Source organism: Saccopteryx leptura, chromosome 8 (genome assembly GCF_036850995.1).
Source record: "Saccopteryx leptura isolate mSacLep1 chromosome 8, mSacLep1_pri_phased_curated, whole genome shotgun sequence".
Classification (NCBI taxonomy): Eukaryota; Metazoa; Chordata; class Mammalia; order Chiroptera; family Emballonuridae; genus Saccopteryx; species Saccopteryx leptura.
The window spans coordinates 50,531,221-50,554,282 of record NC_089510.1 but is presented as its reverse complement, the minus strand read 5'-3'; the positions used below and the strand labels follow the sequence as shown (position 1 = coordinate 50,554,282).

The following is a 23,062-nucleotide window of genomic DNA, read 5'->3' as shown; positions in this document are numbered from 1 at the left end:
GGAAAAAAATACTTCATGCAAATGGAAATGAAATAAAAGCTGGGGTTGTAATACTTATATCAGACAAATGAACTTCAAAACAAAGGCTATAGTAAGAAATAAAGAAGAACACTACATAATAATAAAGGGAGCAATCCAACAGGAAATATAACCATTATAAATATCTACGTACCTAATATAGGAGGACCTAAATAAATAAAGCAGACTTTGATGGATATAAAGGGTAATATCAACAGCAATACTATAATAGTAGGGGATTTCAATACCCCACTAACATCACTAGATAGATCCTCAAGAAAGAAAATTCCCTGGCCAGCTGGCTCAGTGGTAGAGCGTGGGCCTGGTGTGCAGGAGTCCTGGGTTCGAGTCCCGGCCAGGACACACAGGAGAAGTGCCCACCTGCTTCTCCACCCCTCCCCCTCTCCTTCCTTTCTGTCTCTCTCTTCCCCTCCCACAGCCAAGGCTCCATTGGAGGAAAGATAGCCTGGGAGCTGAGGATGGCTCTGTGGCCTCTGCCTCAGGCACTAGAATGGCTCTGGATGCAACAGAGCGACGCCCCAGAGGGGCAGAGCATCGCCCCCTGGTGGGCATGCTGGGTGGATCCCAGTCGGGCCCATGCAGGAGTCTGTCTGACTGCCTCCTTGTTTCCAGCTTCGGAAAAATGAAAAAAAAAAAAAAAAAAAAAAGAAAATTAACAAAGAAACAGCAGACTTAAAGGACACACTAGATCAATTGGATTTAGTAGATATCGTCAGAACCTTTCACCCTAAAGCAGCAGAATATACATTCTTTTCAAGTGCTCATGGTACATTCTCTAGGATAGACCACATGTTAGGGCACAAAAGCAGTCTCAACAACCTTAAGAATATTGAAATCATATCAAGCATTTTCTATGATCACAATGGCATGAAACTAGAAATCAACCACAACAGAAAAATTGAAATACTCAAGCACTTGGAAACAAAATAGCACGTTATTAAATACAAATGGGTTAACAATGAGATCAAAGAAGAAATAAAAAAAAATTCCTAGAAATGAAGGAGCATACATCAACTCAAAATTTATTGGACACAGCAAAAGCAGTACTGAGAGGGAAGTTCATAGCATTACATGCATACCTTAAGAAGCTAGAAAAAACTCAAATAAACAACTTGACCCTGCATCTAAAAGAACTAGAAAAAGAACAGCAAGTAAAGCCCAGAGGTAGTAGAAGGAAGAAAATAATAAAGATCAGAGCAGAAATAAATGACAAAGAGGCTAAAGAAACAATACAGAGGATCAATGAAACCAGGAGCTGGTTCTTTAAAAAGGTAAACAAGATCGATGAACTTTTAACTAGATTTTCCAAGAAAAAAAAAGAGAGAGGACTCAAATAAAATTAGAAATGAGAGTGGAGAAATAACTACTGACACAACAGAAGTACAAAATATTGTAAGAAAATACTATGAAGAACTCTATGCCAAAAAACTAGACAACCTAGATTAAATGGACAAATTCCTTGAAACATACAATCTTCCAAAAATCAATCTGGAAGAATCAGAAAACCTAAACAGACTGATTACAACAAATGAGATCAAAAGAATTATCAAAAAACTCCCAAAAAGAAAAGTCATAGGCCAGATGGCTTCACAAGTGAATTCTACCAAATATTCAAAGAACTAACTCCTATCCTTCTCAAGCTATTTCAAAAAATTCAAGAGGAAGGAAGATTTCCAAGCTCCTTTTATGAGGTGAGCATAATTCTGATTCCAAAACCAGGTGAAGACAAAGCAAAGGAAGAAAATTATAGGCTAATATCCCTGATGAATTTAGATGCGAAAATCCTCAACAAAATATTAGCAAACCGGATCCAGCAATATATGAAAAAAATCATACATCATGATCAAGTGGGATTTATTCTGGGGAGGCAACGCTGGTACAATACTCATAAATCAATCAATATTATTCATCACATAAACAAAAGGAAGGAGAAAAACCACATGATAATTTCAATAGATGCAGAAAAAGCATTTGATAAAATCCAGCATCCATTCATGATCAAAATTCTCAGCAAAGTGGGCATACAGGGAACATAACTCAACATGATAAAGGTCATCTATGACAAACCCACAGCCAACATCATACTCAATGGGAAAAAATTAAAAGCAATCCCCTTAAGATCAGGAACAAGGCAGGGTTGCCTCCTTTCACCACTCTTATTCAACATAGTTCTGGAAGTCCTAGCCAAAGCAATTAGACAAGAAAAAGAAATAAAAGGCATCCAAATTGGAAAGAAGTAAAACTATCATTATTTGCAGATGATATGATATTGTATATAGAAAACCCTAAAGCCTCAGTAAAATAACTACTGGATCTGATAAATGAATTCAGCAAGGTGGCAGGATATAAAATTAATATTCAGAAATCAGAGATATTTTCATACACCAGCTATGAACTGTCAGAAAGAGAAATTAAGGAACCAATCCCCTTCACTATTGCAACCAAAAAAATAAAGTATCCAGGAGTAAATTTAACCAAGAAGATTAGTGACTTGTACTCGAAAATTATAAAACATTGATACAAGAAATCAAGGAAGATACAAACAAGTGGAAGCATATACCAAGCTCATGGTTAGGAAGGAATAAACATCATTAAAATGTCTATATTACCCAAAGCAATTTATAAATTCAATGCAATTCCTATTAAAATACCAATGACATACTTTAAAGATATAGAACGCATATTCCAAAAATTTATATGGAACCAAAAAGAACAGGAATAGCCTCAGCAATCTTGAAAAGGAAGAATAAAGTGAGAGGTATCACACTTCCTGATATCAAGTTATACTACAAGGCCATTGTACTCAAAACAGCCTGGTATTGGCATAAGAAGAGGCATATAGATCAATGGGACAGAACAGAGAACCCAGAAATAAACTCATACCTTCTTGGACAACTGATATTTGACAAAGGAGGTAAGCGCATACATTGGAGTAAAGACAGCCTCTTTAACAAATGGTGTTGGGAAAATTGGACATCTACCTGCAAAAAAATAAAACTAGTCCACCAATTTACACCATTCACAAAAATAAACTCAAAATGAATAAAAGACTTAAATGTAAGCCGTGGAACCATAAGCATCATAGGCAGTAAGCTCTCCAACATCTCTTGCAGTAATATATTTGCCAATTTATCTCCATGGACAAGTGAAATAAAAGACAGGATAAACAAATGGGACTACATCAAACTAAAAAGCTTTTGCACAGCTAGAGACAAGAACAGAATAAAAAGACAAACTACACAATGGGAAAACATATTCGATGATACATCTGATAAAGGGTTAATAACCAAGATTTATAAAGAACTTGTAAAACTCAACACCAGTAAGACAAACAATCCAATCAAAAATGGGCAAAAAGAATGAATAGACACTTCTCCAAAGAGGACATACAGATGGCCAATATGTATATGAAAAAATGCTCAAGATCACTAATCATTAGAGAAATGCAAATTAAAACCACAATGAGGTATCACCTCACACCAGTCAGAATGGCGCTCATCAACAAAACAACACAGAATAAGTGCTGGCGAGGATGTGGAGAAAAGGGAACTGTCCTGCACTGCTGGTGGGAATGCAGACTGGTGCACTGTGGAAAACAGTATGGAGATTCCTCAAAAAATTAAAAATTGAACTGCCTTTTGACCCAGCTATCCCACTTTTAGGAATATACCCTAAGAACACCATAACACTTCCAAAAGGAGAAATTCACCTCCATGTTTATAGCAACATTGTTCACAATAGCGAAGATCTGGAAACATCCCAAGTGTCTGTCAGTGGACGAGTGGATTAAAAAGCTTTGGTATATATACATACATATATATATATATATATATATATATATATATATATATATATATATATATACACCAAAGCTTTTTAATATATATATATATACATACACACCATTGAATACTACTCAGCCATAAGAAATGATGAATCGGATCATTTACAACAACATGGATGGAACTTGATAACATTATACTGAGTTGAATAAGTAAATCAGAAAAAACTAAGAACTATATGATTCCATACATAGATGGGACATAAAAATGAGATTCAGAGACATGGACAAGAGTGTGGTGGTTCCAGGGGTGAAGGGAGAAGAGGGAGGGGATTGGGAAAGGGGAGGGGCACAAAGAAAACCAGATAGAAGGTGATGGAAGACAATTTGACTTTGGGTGATGGTATGAAACATAATCAAATATCAAAATAACCTGGAGATATTTTCTCTGAACATATGTACCCTGATTTATCAATGTCAACCCATTAAAATTAATAATAATAAAAAAGCCATAATTACCAAAAGCTATGCTATGTTTAATGTAAAGGTCAAAGGGAAATTTAGCCTTATTAACATATATCAATCTATAAAAAATAGTAAGTGTAAGTGAATTAAGCATCTACCATGAAAGTTGAAAGGGTAAAATAAAGAAAGGAAAGCTGTAGAGGAAACAAAGATATAAGTAGATATAAGTTAAAAAACAAAATAAAACCTCTTTGTATATCTTTGTTTGGGTTTAAATAAATAGCAAAATAGACCAACTGTTAGACACTGTACATTGTTAGAAATTTTCTATAATAAAAATATTTTTTAAAGAGCAGGTACAAACATATAAAATAAGTAATTATAAAGGATAAATGACTTAACAGGGGAAATTCTACCAAAAGTTTGAAAAGTGATAATCCCAATAGTATTTAAATTTCTGTTGATACAAAAGTCCTTAAAAAGAAAGATCAATGCCTGATTACAAAAACAGCTCTTAGACAAGAGACATGACAATCAAAGTTAAAAGTAAATTGTGAAAAATATTTGTCACAGAGGAATAATCTTAACTTATGTAGAGGTAATACAAATTAATATAAAAAGAATAAATGACCCTTTAGAAAATGGGCAAGGTATATGAATAAATGATTTACAGAAAAAATATTTAAAGAACTTTTAAACATAAAATGAAAGTTATTTAACATCATTTACATGTGAGAGGTAAACTGAAACTACATTGATATATCTTTTTTTTTTACCTAAGAGACTCTCAAAAATAAAAACAAATTGATAACTAATATTTTCCTGTTATTGCTGAAAGAAAACTGTTGCTAACCCTAAGAAGAGCAATTTGAGAATATCTATAAAGATTAGAGAGGCATATACCCTTTGATCCAGCAACTCCAACTTTAGGAATTTATCCTATAAATATACCTGCATATATTTCAAATGAGGACTGTTCCCAGGTTAGTCACTGCAGCACTGTTTGACATAACAGAAGACTGGTGCCAAGTAAGTTTCCTTTAATTGAAATGTTTAAATAAATTATAGTACATTATGCAATTCAATATATAACTGTATATAAGAATGAGAAAATACTTTTTGTAATAAAATGGAAAGATACACTATAAAGATAATTAAGCAAAGAACAGTGAAATGCATATAATATGCTACTTTTGTATAAGACAGGAAGCAAAAAAATTTGTTTTTTGATTTGTTTACAAACACAAATTGCCTGAAAAAACAAACAACTAACTAAAAATGCCCCTCCTTTTTTAAGAGGATGGAAACAGTGTTTAAGAAGAAGGGAAGAAAACCTTTTTAACTCCATTTCTTTTTGATGTTTAGCCATATAAATGTATTAACTATTCAAACTCAGATTATGGATGAGAATTTAAAGTGAGGTTATTTAAGTTTGATTAAGAATACTGAATTATATTTCATACTGGATATTTCTGTCATGTGAAAATACAATCAAAGCAGGATTTTAAGGAGCTTAACTTTGTAACATGATATGCAAATTAAATCATAAGAGGGAGAGATGAAAAGCAAAGACAGCTGTTAGAATATTTTTGTCATACTCTTGGTATGGGGTAACAAATACCTGAATGAGTATGGTGACAATGGGATTGCAACAGAAAAGTTAAATGTATGAGATTATGCTTAAATAAAAGAAGTAAAATAAGGATAACATAGATATAATTAAAACAAAACTTTACACAGAAAGGATTATGTGTAAATTCTTAAAAATAGGGATAAAGAACTAGCAATTTTCAAGGGATGAATTAAATTGAAAATGTTACAATTCTAAATAAACATCTAAAGTCAAAATTAATTGCTTTACAAAGACATTAAATGTTTATAAATTTGTATGAAATTAAACAGTTTAAATTAAAAGAAGTTTTTGTACTCTGTAAAAACAGATGTACAGTTCAATGTCAAAGCTATACCTCATATTTTGGGGGCTTGGAAATGTTATATTTTACTATATATTTATTATAGAAATAAGATAAATAAAAATTAGAAAAGTAAGCTAACCATTCATAGTCCCACATAAGAAAGGAAAAAAAATCTCTTTACCCAACATTTCTACTGTTCACATTTTTTAAAACATATTTTAAAAAGTTATTCCATCCCTGATAGGTTGGCTTAGTGGATAGAGAGCATTAGCCCCTGTGTGGACGTCCTGGGTTCAATTCTTAGTCAGGGCACACATGAGAAGCAACCATCTGTTTTTCTTCCCCCCTCTCTCTTTTTTCCTATTCTCTTCTCCTCTTGCAGCCAGTGGCTTGAATGGTTTGAGCATTGGCCCTGGGCACTGATGATAGTTTGGTTGATTTGAGCATCAGCTCAAGATGGGTTTGCCAGGTAGATTCCAGTTGGGGTGCATGTGGAAGTTTGTCTCACTATCTCACCTCCTCTCACTTTTTATTTCTAGGAATATTTATACTGACATTTTTTATTTACTTTAATAGACTTATGCTCTATCTTGATGTTTTACTTCCACCATGTTATTAAAAATTATTTTTGTCAATGAATATATATGCTTCTGAACTACATAGTCCAGAGACTTGAGATCATATGCTACTGTACTTATGGTATATAATTTCCACTAATTTGGTTCTAGCTAGAAGAATTTCTGTATAAAATTTCTGTTGAGATGTGGGGAGGAGCACACGGAGGCCTGAGATCTCTGATGCTAGAGCTGTAACCGTAAAGCTGAAGCCATAAAGCCAAACTGCAAAGCGCTCACAACATGCCCCACCTTCCAACACAATGGTGGCCTCGCTAACATCATTGCAACAGCAATATCTCAGTGGCGAACAACCCAGGAATTTCACATAGCTAAAATTTGTAATACAGTGACACTGTATTTGTAATACAGTTTACTGAAAAAAAAAAAACCTTCTCAAAACCAAAATTTATTTTTCCTTTTTGTTCTCATTATTTTCTTCTGTTTTTCTCTTTTGAATTCAATTTTCTTTAATTTTTATGTATTTTATTCTTATTTTTTTGTAGGTGTTTTGTTTGTTTGTTTTTTTATATTTTTCTTAAGTGAGAAGCAGGGAGGCAGAGAGACAGACTCCTGCATGCTCCCCACCCAGTATCTACCTGGCAAGCCTGCTACAGGGTGATGCTCTGACCATCTGGGGCCATTGCTCCATTGCTCAGAAACCAAGTTATTTTAGCACCTGAGGTAAGGCCATGGAGCCATCTTCAGCACCCCGGAGGCCAATGTGCTCCATCTGAGATATGAATGCAGGAGGAGAAGAGAGAGATAGAGAGAGAAGGGAGAAGGGGAAGGGTGGAGAAGCAGATGGTCTCTTTTCCACATGCCCTGACTGGGAATTGAACCCAGGACATACACATGCCAGGCCAACGCTCTACTATTGAGCCAACTGGCCAGGGCCTTTTGTTCATTTTTTCTTATTTATTTATTTATTTTGGTTTTAGATCTTTGTTTTCTATAGTTTTTCCTCTTTTTCTTGTCATAATTTGTTAAATTTTTATACTTTTTATTGTATTTTTAAATTTAATTTTTCATTTGATAGATTTTTTTTTTGGTTAGCGTTCTTAACAATATCACTCTCAAATGCTATCAAGGAAGAAGTCAAATACCATAGCTACACAAGAGAGACATAACTCAGAAAAAAAACATCTCCAGAAAAAATAATCTCAATTACATGGAAACCTTGGAGTTAAATGATAGAGAATTCAAAACTGAGGTTCTGAAAATACACAATGAGATGCGAGAAAACACCAACAGGCAACTTAATAAGCTCAGCAAGGAGATTGAAACTAAGAACAGAGATGGAGAACTCAATCCATGAATTAAAGACTGAGGTAGCAAGTTTAGCTAATAGAAGAACCCAGATAGAAAAAAAAAATCAGTGACACTGAAGATAGGAAACTAGAGATGCTACAGCAAAAAGAGGAGAGAGACTCATGAAATTAAAAAAACTGAGAGAGCTCTACAAGAATTGTCTGACTCCATCAGAAAGAACAATATAAAAATAATGGGTATATCAGAAGAAGAGGAGAGAAAGAAGGAAATGGAGAGCCTATTCAAATAGTGGATGAGAATTTCCCAAGCCCATTACAAATGTTACAGCCTTGAATCAAAGAAGCAAACAAAACACTGAGTTACCTCAACCCAAACAGAACTTCTCCAAACACATAATAATAAAATTGTCAAAAATCAATGACAAGGAAAGAATCCTCAGGGCAGCTAGGGAAAAGAAGTACACAACATATAAAGGAAGGTCCATAAGGTTATCATCAAACTTCTCAGCAGAAACTCTATAAACCAGAAGAGAGAGAACCCAAACATTCAAAGTACTGAAAGAGAGGAATTACCAGCCAAGAATACTATATCCATCAAAATTATCCTTCAAATATGAAGGAGAAATTGAAAATTTTACAGACATACAAAATTTGAGGGAATTTATCGCCAGAAAACCCCGACTTTAATAAATACTCAAAGGGGTTCATTGAACAGCCACAAAGAACAAAACAAATCAAAACTATAGGTAAAAGCTCTAACAAGGTCACAATTAAAAACAAGGATAATCTGTGACAATAGCATAAAAGGGAAGAAGATAAAAATCTACAGTAGGAAAGGAGGATGGAATGCAGAAGTACTCATAAGACAAAGGATTCTTGTACATATGAACATTTTTCTCTTAATAACCTAATGGTAAACACTTGTGAAAAAGTGACTACTGAAATGCACAGCTTAAAGAAAAAAAAGAAACCTGGGAAAGAAGTATGGAATACCCCCAAACAAAAACAACTGACAGAAACATAAAAAAGAAGAACCAAACAAGACACAGAGCTCCCAGAAAACAAAACATAAAGTGGCTAAAGGAAATCCTCAAATATCAATAATTACACTGAATGTACATGGTCTGAACTCACCAATAAAGAGGCACATAATAGAAGATTGGATCAAAAAGCAAAACCCAATTGTAAGCTGCCTTCAATAAACACATGTAAGCTGCAAGGACAAAAGTAGATTCAAAATGAAAGACTGGAAAACAATTCTCCATGCTAATGATATCTAAAGAAAAGCAGATGTAGCCATACTCATATCTGAGAATGCTGACTTCAAGAGAAAAAAGATAATCAAAGACAAAGATAAAGATTTCTTAATGATAAAGGTGACATTGTATCAAGAAGATATAATCCTTCTTAATATAAAGGCACTGAACCAGGGAGCATCAATATCTATAAGACATCGACTAACTGATCTAACAATAGAAGCAGACAAAAATGCAATCATACTTGGAGAACTCAACACACCATTGACAGCTTTAGATAGATTATCCAAACAGATAAGCAATAAATAAATATTGGCCTTCATGAAAAAGAAGAAAATCTTACCCTATGTAATGACATAGATAGACTTGGAGATTATTATGCTAAGTGAAATAAGCCAGGCAGAGAAAGACAAATATCATATAATCTCACTTATATGTGGAATCCAATGAACAAAGTGAACTGAGGAACGGAATAGAGGAAGAGGTGGGGGTCACAGAAAGCAGTGGGACAGCTGTCAGAGGGAAGGGGGATAATGGGATAGGATCAGAGAAGGTGAAGGGATTAATGAAATTATATATACATAACACACAGATACAGGTAATGGTACAGCAAGTCCCAAAGGGAAGGGAGGGCAATGGGGGACAAGGGGGTGAGGGTGAGGGAGTTATATTGAGTGGGACACTTGAATTCATGTTAACACAATAAATTAAAATTAATAAAATATTAAAAAAAGAAAAGAAATACCAGCCTTAAATGAAACACTAGACTAAATGGACATAATAGATATTTACAGGATATTTTATCCCAAAACATCAGGTTATACATTCTTCTCCAGTGTACATGGAACATTCTCAAGGACAAACCACAAAACTAACATCAATAAATTCAGGAAAATTTAAATTATACCAAGCATATTTTCTGACCATAAGGCCTCAAAATTAAAATTCAACTGCAAAAAAAAGTAGAGAAACCCACAAAAATGTGAAAATTGAACAACATACTTCTAAAAAATGACTAGGTCAAAGAAAAAATAAAAGCAGAGATCAAAAGATATATACAAAAAATGAAAATGACAACACAACATATCAAAATTTCTGGGATTCAGCAAAAACAGTCATAAGAGGAAAGCTTATAGCATTACAAGTGTATATCAAGAAACAAGAGAGATCCCAAGTAACAACCTAACATCACATCTTAAGGAACTAGAGAAAGTAGAACAAAGGCAACACACAGTCAGCAGAAAAAAACAAAACAGTAAAAATTAGAGTAGAACTAAATGAAATAGAGAACAAAAGAAGTATAGAAAAAATTATTACAACAAAGAGCTGATTCTTTGAAAATATCAATAAAATCAACAAACTACTGGCTAGACTCACTAAGGAAATAAGAGGAATGATTCATATAAATAAAATATGAAATGAAAGAGGAGAAATTACCACAGACATCATAGATATACAAAGGATCATAGTAGAATAATGTGAAAGACTATATGCCACCAAATTCAACAGCTTAGAAGAAATTAATTCCAAGAGCTATACAATCTTCCTAGACTGAGCCACAAAGAAGTGGAAAAGCTAAATAGACCTATAAGCAGGAAGGACAGAGAAATAGCAATCAAAACCTCCCAAAAACCAAGAGTCCAGGACCAACTGACTACACTAGGGAATTCTTCCAACCATTCAAAGATTTGGTACCTATCCTTCTCAAAGTCTTCGAAAAAGTAGAAGAAGAAGCAATACTCCCTAACCCATTTTATGATGCAAATATAACCCTCATACCAAAATCTGGCAAGGACAACAACAAAAAAAGAAAACCACAGACCATTATCTCTAATAAATACAGATACAAAAATCCTAAACAAAATACTATAAAATCAAATACAACAACACATTAAAAAATAATACACCATGATCAAGTGGAATTCACTCCTGGAGTGCAAGGATAGTTCAACATACAGAAATTGACCAATGTAACACACTACATCAACAAAACAAAGAACAAATATCATATGATATTATCAGTAGATGCAGAAAAGGCATTCAATAAGATACGACATCCCTTTATGTGTAAAACGCTCAATAAAATCAGAAGGAAAGTACCTCAACATTATAAAGGCTATATATGACAAGCCATCAGCTAATATTATACTAAATGGTGAAAAATGAAGCCTTTTCCTCTAAAATCAGGAAAAAGACAAGGCTGCCCACTCTCTCCACTCTTATTCAACATAATTTTGGATGTTCTAGCCAGAGCAATCAGGCAAGAAAAAGAAATAAAAGGCATTCATATTGGGAAAAAAGAAGTAGAGATATTACTTTTTGCAGATGACATAATCCTGTATATAGAAAATCCCAAAGACTTCACCAAAAAACGATTAGAAACAAAAAACCAAAATGGTAAAGTTGCAGGATACAAAATCAATATACAAAAGTCCACTGCTTTCCTATATGCCAATGATAAAATATTGGAAAATGAACTAAAAACAAAAATTCCTTTTACAATTGCAACAAAAAAAGTAAATTACCTAGGAATAAACTCAACAAAACTTGTGAAGGACCTATATACTGAAAAGTACAAAACATTATTAAAAGAAATTAAAAAAGACACAATAAAATAAAAAATATTCCATGTTAATCGATTGGAAGAATCAACATAGTAACAATGATCATATTACTGAAAGCAATATACAAATTTAATGCAATCCCCATCAAAATCCCAATGTCATTTTTGAAAAACATAGAACAAAAAATTACCAGGTTTATATGGAACCATAGAAAACCGGGCGCATGCGGGAGTCTGTCTGACTGCCTCCCTGTTTCCAGCTTCGGGGGGAAAAAAATGGGGAGAGGACGTGAACAGACACTTCTTCCAAGAGGACATACAAATGGCCAACAGATATATGAAAAGATGCTCATTTTCACTAGCTATCTGAAAAATGCAAATCAAAACTATAATTAGATACCACCTCACACCTGTTAGATTGGCTGTTATCAACAAGACAGGTAATAACAAGTGTTGGAGAGGCTGTGGAGAAAAAGGAACTCTTATTCACTGCTGGAAGGAATAAAAATTAGTACAATCATTATTGAAGAGGGTAAAGCAGGGGTCTCAAACTCGTGGCCCGCGGGCTGCATGCGGCCCGCCGAACAATTTTGTGCGGCCCGCAGACTAATCCACGAAGTTCAAAATATTTTGGATAAAATTAAGTAAGCCTAGGGGCCTACTTGTATTTTTCATTTCTCTAGCATCCTAGCTAGATATTAGCTTAGTTAACAGCAGTTGTGATGCGAACTACAGTTTCTGGTCGTTTTGTGACACTGAGTAAACTGCATGTACGATTGTGCTTGTTGTACTGACTTTTTTTTTGTTTTCAACTGCAGTGAGAAAAGTGTTGCATAACAGTTGCCTTTTGTAGACCTAGTGCGGCCCGCCGAACGGCTGTGATCTTGCTCTGCGGCCCACATGTTGAGTTGAGTTTGAGACCCCTGAAGTAAAGTATGGTGGTTCCTCAAAAGAATAAGAATAGAATTACCATATGACCCAGCAATACCTCTACTGGGTATCTACCCCCAAAATTTGAAAACATTGGTGCACAAAGACACATGCACCCCCAAGTTCATCACAGCATTATTCACAGTGGCCAAGACATGGAAACAACCAAAGTGTCCCTTGACAGAGAATTGGATAAAGAATATGTGGTACATAAATATATATACAATGGAATACTACACAGCTATAACAAATGATGACATAGTGACATTTACGACAACATGGATGGACCTTGAGAACCTTATATTGAGTGAAATAAATCAGAAAAAGCTAAGAACTGTATGATTTCACTCATAGGTGGGATATATAACTCATGGACATAGATAAAAGTGAAGTGGTTACCAGGGTGAAGGGGCTGTGGGGGAGGGGGTGTGGAGTGTAGGGTATAAAGAGGGAAAATATAAGGTGACAGAAAATGATTTGACTTTGAGTGATGGGTATACAACATAAACAGTTCAAATGCTATAGAAATATTTACCTGAAACCTATGTACTCTTATTGATGAATGTCACCCTGTTAAATTTAATTTTCTAAAAATTTTAAAAATATTTATTTCAATTTAATTTTGGAATCAAATTTGCTTATGGTTAAATTTCAGAAACTAAATTACCCCTTTACTAAAATAGTGAATTTTATATTCAAAAATTAAGAAAATAAAGCAGATTACTGAAGTGAATTACCAGACGCCTGAAAAATACCACTTAATGTTTACCTGAAGTGGGAGACTTGCAGCGTTCAAGTTCCAGGGAAACTTGACTGTCATTCAGCTCAGTTAAACCTGAAAATAAAATAACATAAAATGAGATAAATTTTGCTAATACTTTGTAGATAATTCTTATTTCTTAATTCCTGTAAGTTTTAAAAGGCATTTTCCCCTGTGAAAACTACTTTTCTATGCTTATGTTATAATAGTATGTATTAATTTTTAAAGTTAAAATATAGATGGCATAAAATATATTAGTTTCAGGTGTACAACATAGTGGTTGACATCTATTTTTAATGTGATCTACACACCAAGTCTAGAACCATATATCACTGTGCAAAGTTAGAACACTAATATTGACTTTTATTTCCCCTCACCTTTCTCATCCCTCTACTTTCCTTTGGGGCCATTTCTGGATTCTCTATCCTGTAATCACTGGTATACATACATATACATTTATATATATATTTTTGATTGCCACATTATCTAATTAATGTAGTTTTTTAGTACATCTTGAAATCAGGTAGTAAAATTCTCCAACTTTATTCTTTTCCAAGAGTATTTGGAAGAGTATTTCATTTTTCTAGATTCTTTGTATTTCTATATAAATTTTAGAGTCAGTCTTCCAATTTCTACAGAAAAGATACACTATATTTTTATAGGATGTGATAAATGTATAAATAAATTTGTTAGACAAAGAATCTTAATATGGAGTCTTGTAATCCATGCATATGGTATTCCCTTCCATTTAAAGGATTTTTTTCCTTTCTGCAATATTTTGTAGATTTCTGTATAGAGGTCTTGTGTATGGCATTTTTCAAGATTTGTATTTCCTTTTTGGTCTTCTGCCTACTTGTATCATTATTAAAAGTAGAATATTATAATTTTCAATAATTACTGCTCAATTGTCTATTACTTCACTTGACTCATCAGGTTTTGCTTCATGTATTCTGTAGCTTCGTTGTTATGTGCATATTTATCTATAATTGTTATATCTTTTAGATGGATTGACTATTTTGTCATTAAACATGTGCTTTTCTATTTCTAGTAACATTTTTGCTTTAAACTCTGTTTTGTGTGATATTAACATAGCTACTCCAGCTTTCTTATGGCTGCTGTTTGCATGATCTTTTCCCATCCTTTTACTTTCAACCTATTTGTATCTTTTTGTGTCACCTTTGTTAAGCATAGCATTAGATCTAAATTTTTTTGTGTGTGTGGCAGAGACAGAGTCAGAGAGAGGGACAGATAGGGACAGACAGACAGGAAAGGAGAGAGATGAGAAATATCAATTCTTCGTTGTGGTTCTTTAGTTGTCCAATGATTGCTTTCTCATATGTGCCTTGACCATGGGCCTTCACCAGACCGAGTGACCCCTTGCTTGAGCCAGTGACCTTGGGTTCAAGCTGGTGAGCCTTGCTCAAACCAGATGAGCCCGCACTCAGGTTGGCGACCTCAGGGTCTCAAACCCAGGTCCTCCGCTCCCAGTCCGACGCTCTATCCACTGAGGCATCGCCTGGTCAGGCTAGATCTCAATTTTTAAAAAAAGTCTGGTTGACAACCTCTATATTTTTAAAGGATTGTTTAATCTATCCATATTTAATTATGTTAATGATACAGTTAGATTACACCTCTCATTTTACTTTTGGTTTCCGCATGTCTCATGTCATTTTTATTTCTCTTATCCTCCTTTACTACTTTGTTTGGCATTAAGTAATATTTCTACTATAATTTTTCTTTAATAAACTTTTTTGAAGTTTTTTCTGGTTATTCAAAGGTTTAATATGTATATTTTATCAGAATGTACTACAGATGTGTACTAGCTTAATATTAGTGGGATATAGAAATGTTACCCTTTTATAGTTCTATTTCTTCTTTCCCCTTTATGAACTATTTTTGATATACATATTACATCTATATGTGTTACAAGTCCTATAATTATTGTTATAATTATTACTTTATACATTTTGCCATTTCAGGTTCTCTTCATTTGTTATAGTATATCTACACATTTGGAGTCATCTATTTACTCAAGTACAACTTTGCTCCCACCCACCTCATCCATTGTGCTATTATTACATTTTTATACATTATATATAGGTTCAATAATTTTACACATATATTATAAATTGCTTTTTAAAATCAGTTAAGAGAAGAAATGTGCATTTACATTATTATTTTAAAACTATATAATTACTTTAACACTGTTTTTTTTTGTGTAGATTCAAATTATCATCCAGGGTCACTTTCTTTAGTATTTCTTGTAAGGTGGCTCTGCTTACAACAAATTCACTTTTTTGTTTATCTTGGAATGTCTTTATTTCACCTAAATTTTTAAAAGATAGTTTTACTGGATATAAGATTATTGCTTGATAGGTTTTCTGTTGTGCACTTCGAATAATATGTTATACCACTGTCTTCTGGCTTCCATTGTTTCTTATGAGCTGCTAATCCGACTGGAATTCCCTTGTATATGACAAGTCATTTTCCTCTTACTACTTTCAAGATTTTCTCACTGTTTTCCAGCATTTTTACTGTGATGTGTATTGGTGTGGATATCTTTATAGTTTTCCTCCTTGTAGTTCACTGAACTTCTTGGATGTATACATTTTTTCCATCAAATTTCAAGTTTTCAGCATTATCTCTTTAAATATTTTTCTACTTCTTCCTTCCTTCCTTCTGCTACTCTTTTTATGGATATGTTAGTACACTTAAGTTATCCCACACTTCTCAGAGGGTTTGTTAATTTTTCTTCATTATTTCCTTTCTGTTCTTCATAATGCATAGTCTCTTATCAATTTACCTTTTAAGTTGCTGATTATTTCTGCCAGTTCAAATCTGTTGAGTCCCTTTAGTGAATTTTTTTTTACTTACTGTACTTTTCAACACCAGAATTTCCATTGTTTTCCTTGACCTCTCCTTTTATTCATTTCACCCATCTACCTTCAAACCCCAACCATGGCAATCATCAATCTGTTCTCTACAACTATAGGCTTAAGGTTTTGTTGCTGCTGTGTTTAGATTCCACATTTAAGTTATATAATATGGTATTTGTCTTTCTCTATATGATTTATTTCATTTAGCATAATGCCCTCAAGGTCCATTGATGTTACAAATAGCACACTTTCTTTTTTGTGGGTGAATGATATTCTATGATGTATATATACCACATTTTCTTTACCCAATTATTCATTGATTTACACTTAAGTTGTTTCCATATCTTGCCTATTGTGAATGTTTCAATAAACATGGGGGTGCACATATCTTTTTGAGTTAGTGTTTTTGTTTTCTTTGCATAGATATCCAAAAGTGAAATTGCTGGATCATAGGGTAGTTCTATTTTTAATTTTTTGAGAAATCTCCATTCTGTCTTCCATAGTGGCTGCATCAATTTACACTAATATCAGCAGTGGATAAGAGTTCCCCTTTCTCTTCATCCTCTGAATATTTGTTATGTCTTATTTTGTTGATAATTGCCATTCTAATAGGTATGAAGTAATATTTCATTGTGGGTTTTTTTTAATTTTTCATTTCCTTGACGATTAGTGATATTGAGCATCTTTTCATGTACCTGTCAGCTAGGGATGTGTCTTCTTAGGAAAAAAAGTCTATTCAGATCCTCTTCCCTCTTTAAAATCAAATTTGACATTTTTGCTATTGAGTTTTATGAGTTCTTTATATATTTGGTATATTAATCCCTTATCAGATACATAATTTGAAAATGTTTTCCCCCATTCAGATTTCCTTTTCATTTTGTTGACTGTTTCCTTTGCTGAACAGAAGCTTTTTAGTTTGTTTATTTTTGTCCCACTTCTTTATTTTTGTTTTTGTTCCCTTTGCTTTAGATGTCAAATCCAAAAATAATCAACATCCATGTCAAGGATCTTACTGCTTGTTTTTTTTCTAGGATTTTTATGGTTTCAAGTCTATGTTCAAATGTTTAATTCACTTTGAGTTAATTCTTATGTATCATGAAAGACAGTTCATTTAAGTTATAGTTCTTTTTATAACTTCCATTTCTTTGTTGATATTTTCTATTTGATGAGACACAATCATCAGTGTCCCTTATTTCTTTAAGCATGGTGTCTTTTCTTTAAACAGATTTTTAATAGCTTCCATAAGGTCATCATTAAAGTCAATGTCTGGATCCTGTTAGAGGCAATTTATCTTGCCTTATTTTTTCCTGTGAACGAATGACACTTTTCTGTTTATTTGCATGTCTCATATCTACTAATGTCAGTAACTAGACATTTTAGCAATTCTAGATACTGATTACTGCTTCCTATCACCCCTCTCTAATTCTTATTGTTGATTGTTTACTTGTTTAGTGACTTGGCTAGACTATTTTTGTTAGGTTTATTTCCCTTACATTGTGAAGACTTTGAGGCTGTTTCTCAGAGCGTAAATATAGTCATCCTGCGATGACAGTGGTTATAGAAGAATTCTCTTTGACTGTTTCTTCCCTTTTTTTTTTCTTTTTTAAAAAATTATTTATTTATTTATTCATTTTAGAGAGGAGAGAGAGAGGGAGAGAGACAGAGAGAGAGAGGGAGGGAGAAAGAAGAGAGATACAGGGGGGAGGAGCTGGAAGCATCAACTCCCATATGTGCCTTGATCAGGCAAGCCCAGGGTTTCGAACCTGCGACCTCAGCATTTCCAGGTCAACGCTTTATCCACTGCGCCACCACAGGTCAGGCTGACTGTTTCTTTCCTTGATATCTTTGTTGTTTGCCTCTGTTTATATCACATCCATCTGTAAGGTTTCACAATCACAGCCAGCTGATTGCTCTATTCTAATCCAATTAAATTTGGGTAGGAGTCATATTTAAAGCTACTGGGTTTGTTCAAATCCCAGGAAGAGTCTTAGCTGTGTCTTCCTTGGTTCTCCCTAGTGAACCAACTCACCTGTGGTCTAGCTGGCTGCTCGTAATTTAGAGAAGCTATCTTACTTGATTTCCACCTAATACTTCATAGTTTTGAGGGTATTTTGGGCTTGAACTTCCCAAAATTGTATTTCAAATAAAGCTAGTTCCTTTGGGAAGAGCTTCAGAGTTTACTCTCCTTGTACACTGCTTCGTCCTTTGGGCAAAACTCTTAGCCACCAGTCTGGGCCATAGCAGGGCTGGGAATATCTGGTCTTCTCAGCTTGACTTTTCTGGCATGAAACCTCTGCCTTCTGACCAAGTTAGTGTGGTAACGATCAGGGTCTCAGTATTCTGGGGTTGCTATACCTTGGGTAGATCTGTCCTGTGAGCAGGGAATTGGCAGGGGAAGGGAACCTCTAACTTCTTGGTCACAGTCACCAAGAATCTGGCCTTTTCAACTTGGTGTTGAAGGGGATGAGAAATGCTGGCAACCTGAAGACAGGACAGGTATAGAGCAAATCGTGGCTCAGTGCCACAGACTCTCACTTTTTACCAAGTTTCTGTAGATCTTTTGGTTTTCAACATTGTGCTGGCCTCAGATAACCAGTTAGGATGAGTTCCCTCTTTCTTCTATTCCATAGAAATTGTCTGAATGAGATTAGTTTTATTTCTTCCTTAAATGTTTGATAGAATTAATCAGTGAAGGCATATGAAGCCTGAAGTTTTGTCTTTTGTGGGTATTTGATTTTGCATTGAAAATAATTTTATTTATTTATTTTTATTTATTTATTTTATTTTATTTTGTATTTTTCTGAAGCTGGAAACGGGGAGAGACAGTCAGACAGACTCCCGCATGCGCCCGACCGGGATCCACCCGGCACGCCCACCAGGGGGCGACGCTCTGCCCACCAGGGGGTGATGCTCTGCCCCTCCGGGGCGTCACTCTGCCACGACCAGAGCCACTCTAGCGCCTGGGGCAGAGGCCAAGGAGCCATCCCCAGCGCCCGGGCCATCTTTTGCTCCAATGGAGCCTCGGCTGCGGGAGGGGAAGAGAGAGACAGAGAAGAAGGAGAGGGGGAGGGGTGGAGAAGCAGATGGACGCTTCTCCTGTGTGCCCTGGCCGGGAATCGAACCCGGGACTTCTGCATGCCTGGCTGACGCTCTACCACTAAGCCAACTGGCCAGGGCCTTGAAAATAATTTTTTAAAGATAGAAAGCTATTTTTATTTTCCGGTGTGTTTGATGTCAGTTTTTGTAATTTTTAGATCTCTAAATTACATCTATACCATCAATTTATAGGCATACAGTTGTTTATAAACTTTATTTTTTAAATGTCTGTAGCCATAGTTACACTCTGTTTTTTATTCCTGGTATTGGTTGTGTTTTTTCTTCTTTCTTGATCAGCCTTGCTAGGGTTTTATAAATCTTTGTAATCCTTTTTGAAGATATTTTGTTGTTTTGTTAATCTATTGTTTTCCCTCTATTTCACTGATTTTTGATCTATATTTCTTCCTTTTTGTTTACTTTGTGTTACATTCTTTTTTTAGCATCTTAACAAAGAAATTTAGATGTATTAATTTGAGATCTATTTTTCTAATATAAGCATCTGATGTTCTAAATATCCTTTTGTTGTTTTTTTTTGTATTTTTCTGAAGCTGGAAACGGGAGAGACAGTCAGACAGACTCCCGCATGCGCCTGACCGGGATCCACCCGGCTCGCCCACCAGGGGGCGATGCTCTGCCCCTATGGGGCGTCGCTCTGCTGCGACCAGAACCACTCTAGCGCCTGGGGCAGAGGCCAAGGAGCCATCCCCAGCAACTGGGCCATTCTTGCTCCAATGGAACCTCCGCTGCGGGAGGGGAAGTGAGAGACAGAGAGGAAGGAGGGGGGGTGGAGAAGCAAATGGGCGCTTCTCCTATGTGCCCTGGCCGGGAATCGAACCCGGGTCCCCCGCGCACCAGGCCGACGCTCTACCGCTGAGCCAACCGGCCAGGGCTCTAAATATCCTTTAAGCACTACTTTAGCAACCTCTCACAAATTTTGTTATGTCTTGTTTATACTTTCATTCAATTAAAAATATTTTCAAAATTTTCTTAGGATTTTTTTTTTAAGCCATGGGCTATTTTTTCCCCCTTTTTTTTAGTGAGAGAGAGGGACAGACAGGGACAGACAGACAGGAAGGGAGAGAGATGAAAAGTATCAACTCATAGTTGTGGCACCTCAGTTTTTCATTGATTGCTTTCTCATATGTGCCTTGACTAGAGTGGGAGGCCTCCATCCAAGCCAGTGACCCCTTGCTCAAGCCAGTGACCTCAGGCTCAAGCCACCGAACATGGGATCATGTCCATAGTCCCATAGTCAAGCTGATGACCCCACGCTCAAGTGGATGAGCCCATGCTGAAGCCAGCGGCCTTAGGGTTTTGAACCTGGTCAGGCTGCATAAGCTATTATTAATTTTCAAATATGCATTTGGGAATTTTAAGACATAGTTCCGTTACTGGTTTATAATTTATTTTCTGATCAGAAAACATATTCTGCTTGATTTCAGTTCTTTATAATTCATTATAACTTTTTATGACTCAGTATTTGTGAACTTCCCATGTCTACTTGAAGAGAATCTATATTTTCACTTGTATGGTATGTCTACTTATGTCAGATCAATATGGTTAAAAGAGTTGCCTAATTTTTTTATGTTTTTCTTAATTTCTGTCTATGAGTAGAAATGATGACTCTCTAAGATGTCAATTGGTCAATTTCTTTTTTTAGTTTTGACAATTTTTGCTTCATATATTTTCAACATTTCTTATTAGGTCTATACAAGTATATGATTTTTTTTTTTTTTGTCTTACAGATAAAGCTAGCCTTTTATAAATTTTCAACTGCTTCTTTACCCCATTTTCTTAAAATCTACTTAATTTCATAATACAGCTGCACTGGTTTTCTTGGCATTAGTGTTTTGATGGAATTTTCCCCCTTATATTACTTTCAATTTATTAGTATGTTTTTCTGATTAAAGTACATCTCTTTCTTCTTCTTTTTTTTCCAAGTGAGAGGAGGGGAGATAAATGGACAGACTCCCACATGCACCCTGACTGGGATTGGCAAATCCCATCTGGGGCTGATGCTCTGCTCATCTCAGGTCATGATCACAACTGAGCTATTTTTAGCACCTGAGGCAGAGGCTCCACGAGCCATCCTCAGTGCCTAGGGCGATGCGCTCAGATCAATCAAGCCCTAGATGCAGGAGGGGAAGAGAGAGAGAAACAGAGAAAAGGGAGGAGAGGAAAAACATAGAAGCAGATGGTCACTTCTCCTGTGTGCCCTGACCGGGAATCAAACCTGGGACATCCATATGCCAGGTTCTACCACTGAGCCAAGCACCCAGGGCTAAAGTGCACCTTTTATAAATAGCATCCAGTCACATCTTTTTGTTTGTTTTTATTCTCTCACAATCTGTCACTTTTTTGGTTTTTTTTGTATTTTTGGGAAGCTGGAAACGGGGAGAGACAGTCAGACAGACTCCCGCATGCGCCCGACCAGGATCCACCCGGCACGCCCACCAGGGGGCGACGCTCTGCCCACCAGGGGGCGATGCTCTGCCCCTCCGGGGCGTCGCTCTGTCGCGACCAGAGCCACTCTAGCGCCTGGGGCAGAGGCCAAGGAGCCATCCCCAGCGCCCGGGCCATCTTTGCTCCAATGGAGCCTTGGCTGTGGGAGGGGAAGAGAGAGACAGAGAGGAAGGAGAGGGGGAGGGGTGGAGAAGCAGATGGGCGCTTTTCTTGTGTGCCCTGGCCGGGAATCGAACCCGAGACTTCTGCATGCCAGGCAGACGCTCTACCACTGAGCCAAACGGCCAGGGCTCTGTCACTTTTTTTGTTTGCTCTATTTACATTTAATGTAATAATTGATGAAGGCTTATGTCTATCATCTTCCTAGTTGTCAGTTTGTTCCTTCTGTTCTTTTTTTCACTATTCCTCTTTTTGAACTTTTGAGAAAATCAAGTATTTTCTAGTATTCCATTTCATCTTCTCTTTTGGCTACTTAACTATATCTCTCTCTTTTTAAAAATTTTTATTTATTGCTTGATTTTGAGAGAGAGAGGAAGGGGGGAGAGAGAGAGAAAAAGAGACATCAATTTGTTGTCCCATTTATCTATGCAGTTACTTGTTGATCCTGTATGTACTCTGACTGAGGACTGAACACGCAGCCTTGACATATCAGGACGATGCTCTAACCACCTGAACTACATGGACAGGGCCACCTCTGTCTTTTTTTAGGGATTATAATATGCATCTATAATTCATCAAATCAACCTTTAATTATTATTGTATCATTTCTCTTATGATGAAAGAAATCTATACCAGTATAATCCTGTTTACCTTGCTCCCATCCTTTGTTACTGTTGTCATCTATTTTTCTTCTATATATGATAAACCCCAATACATTGTTAGTTCTTAATTTAAAGAGTAAATTAACTTTTAAAGATTTTAAGAAAAGATAAAATAATCTTTATATTTATCCACATATTTATTTTTAGTGATCTTCATTCTTACTGTATATCTGTATCTCCATCTGGTATTATTTTCAATCAGCGTTAAAAA

The 23,062-nt window shown here is 35.5% G+C and overlaps 1 protein-coding gene across 4 annotated transcripts in view; it reads right to left on the bottom strand.

Annotated features, from left to right (window-relative positions):
- The window catches only part of STXBP5L (syntaxin binding protein 5L), a 351,861-nt gene that overhangs the window by 79,693 nt on the left and 249,106 nt on the right, over window positions 1–23,062 (bottom strand). For all 4 annotated transcript variants that reach the window (XM_066347937.1, XM_066347939.1, XM_066347938.1 and 1 more), the window contains one exon: window positions 13,605–13,670. In XM_066347937.1, the coding sequence (XP_066204034.1) occupies window positions 13,605–13,670 (66 nt within the window). The remainder of the gene's footprint in view (window positions 1–13,604; window positions 13,671–23,062) is intronic.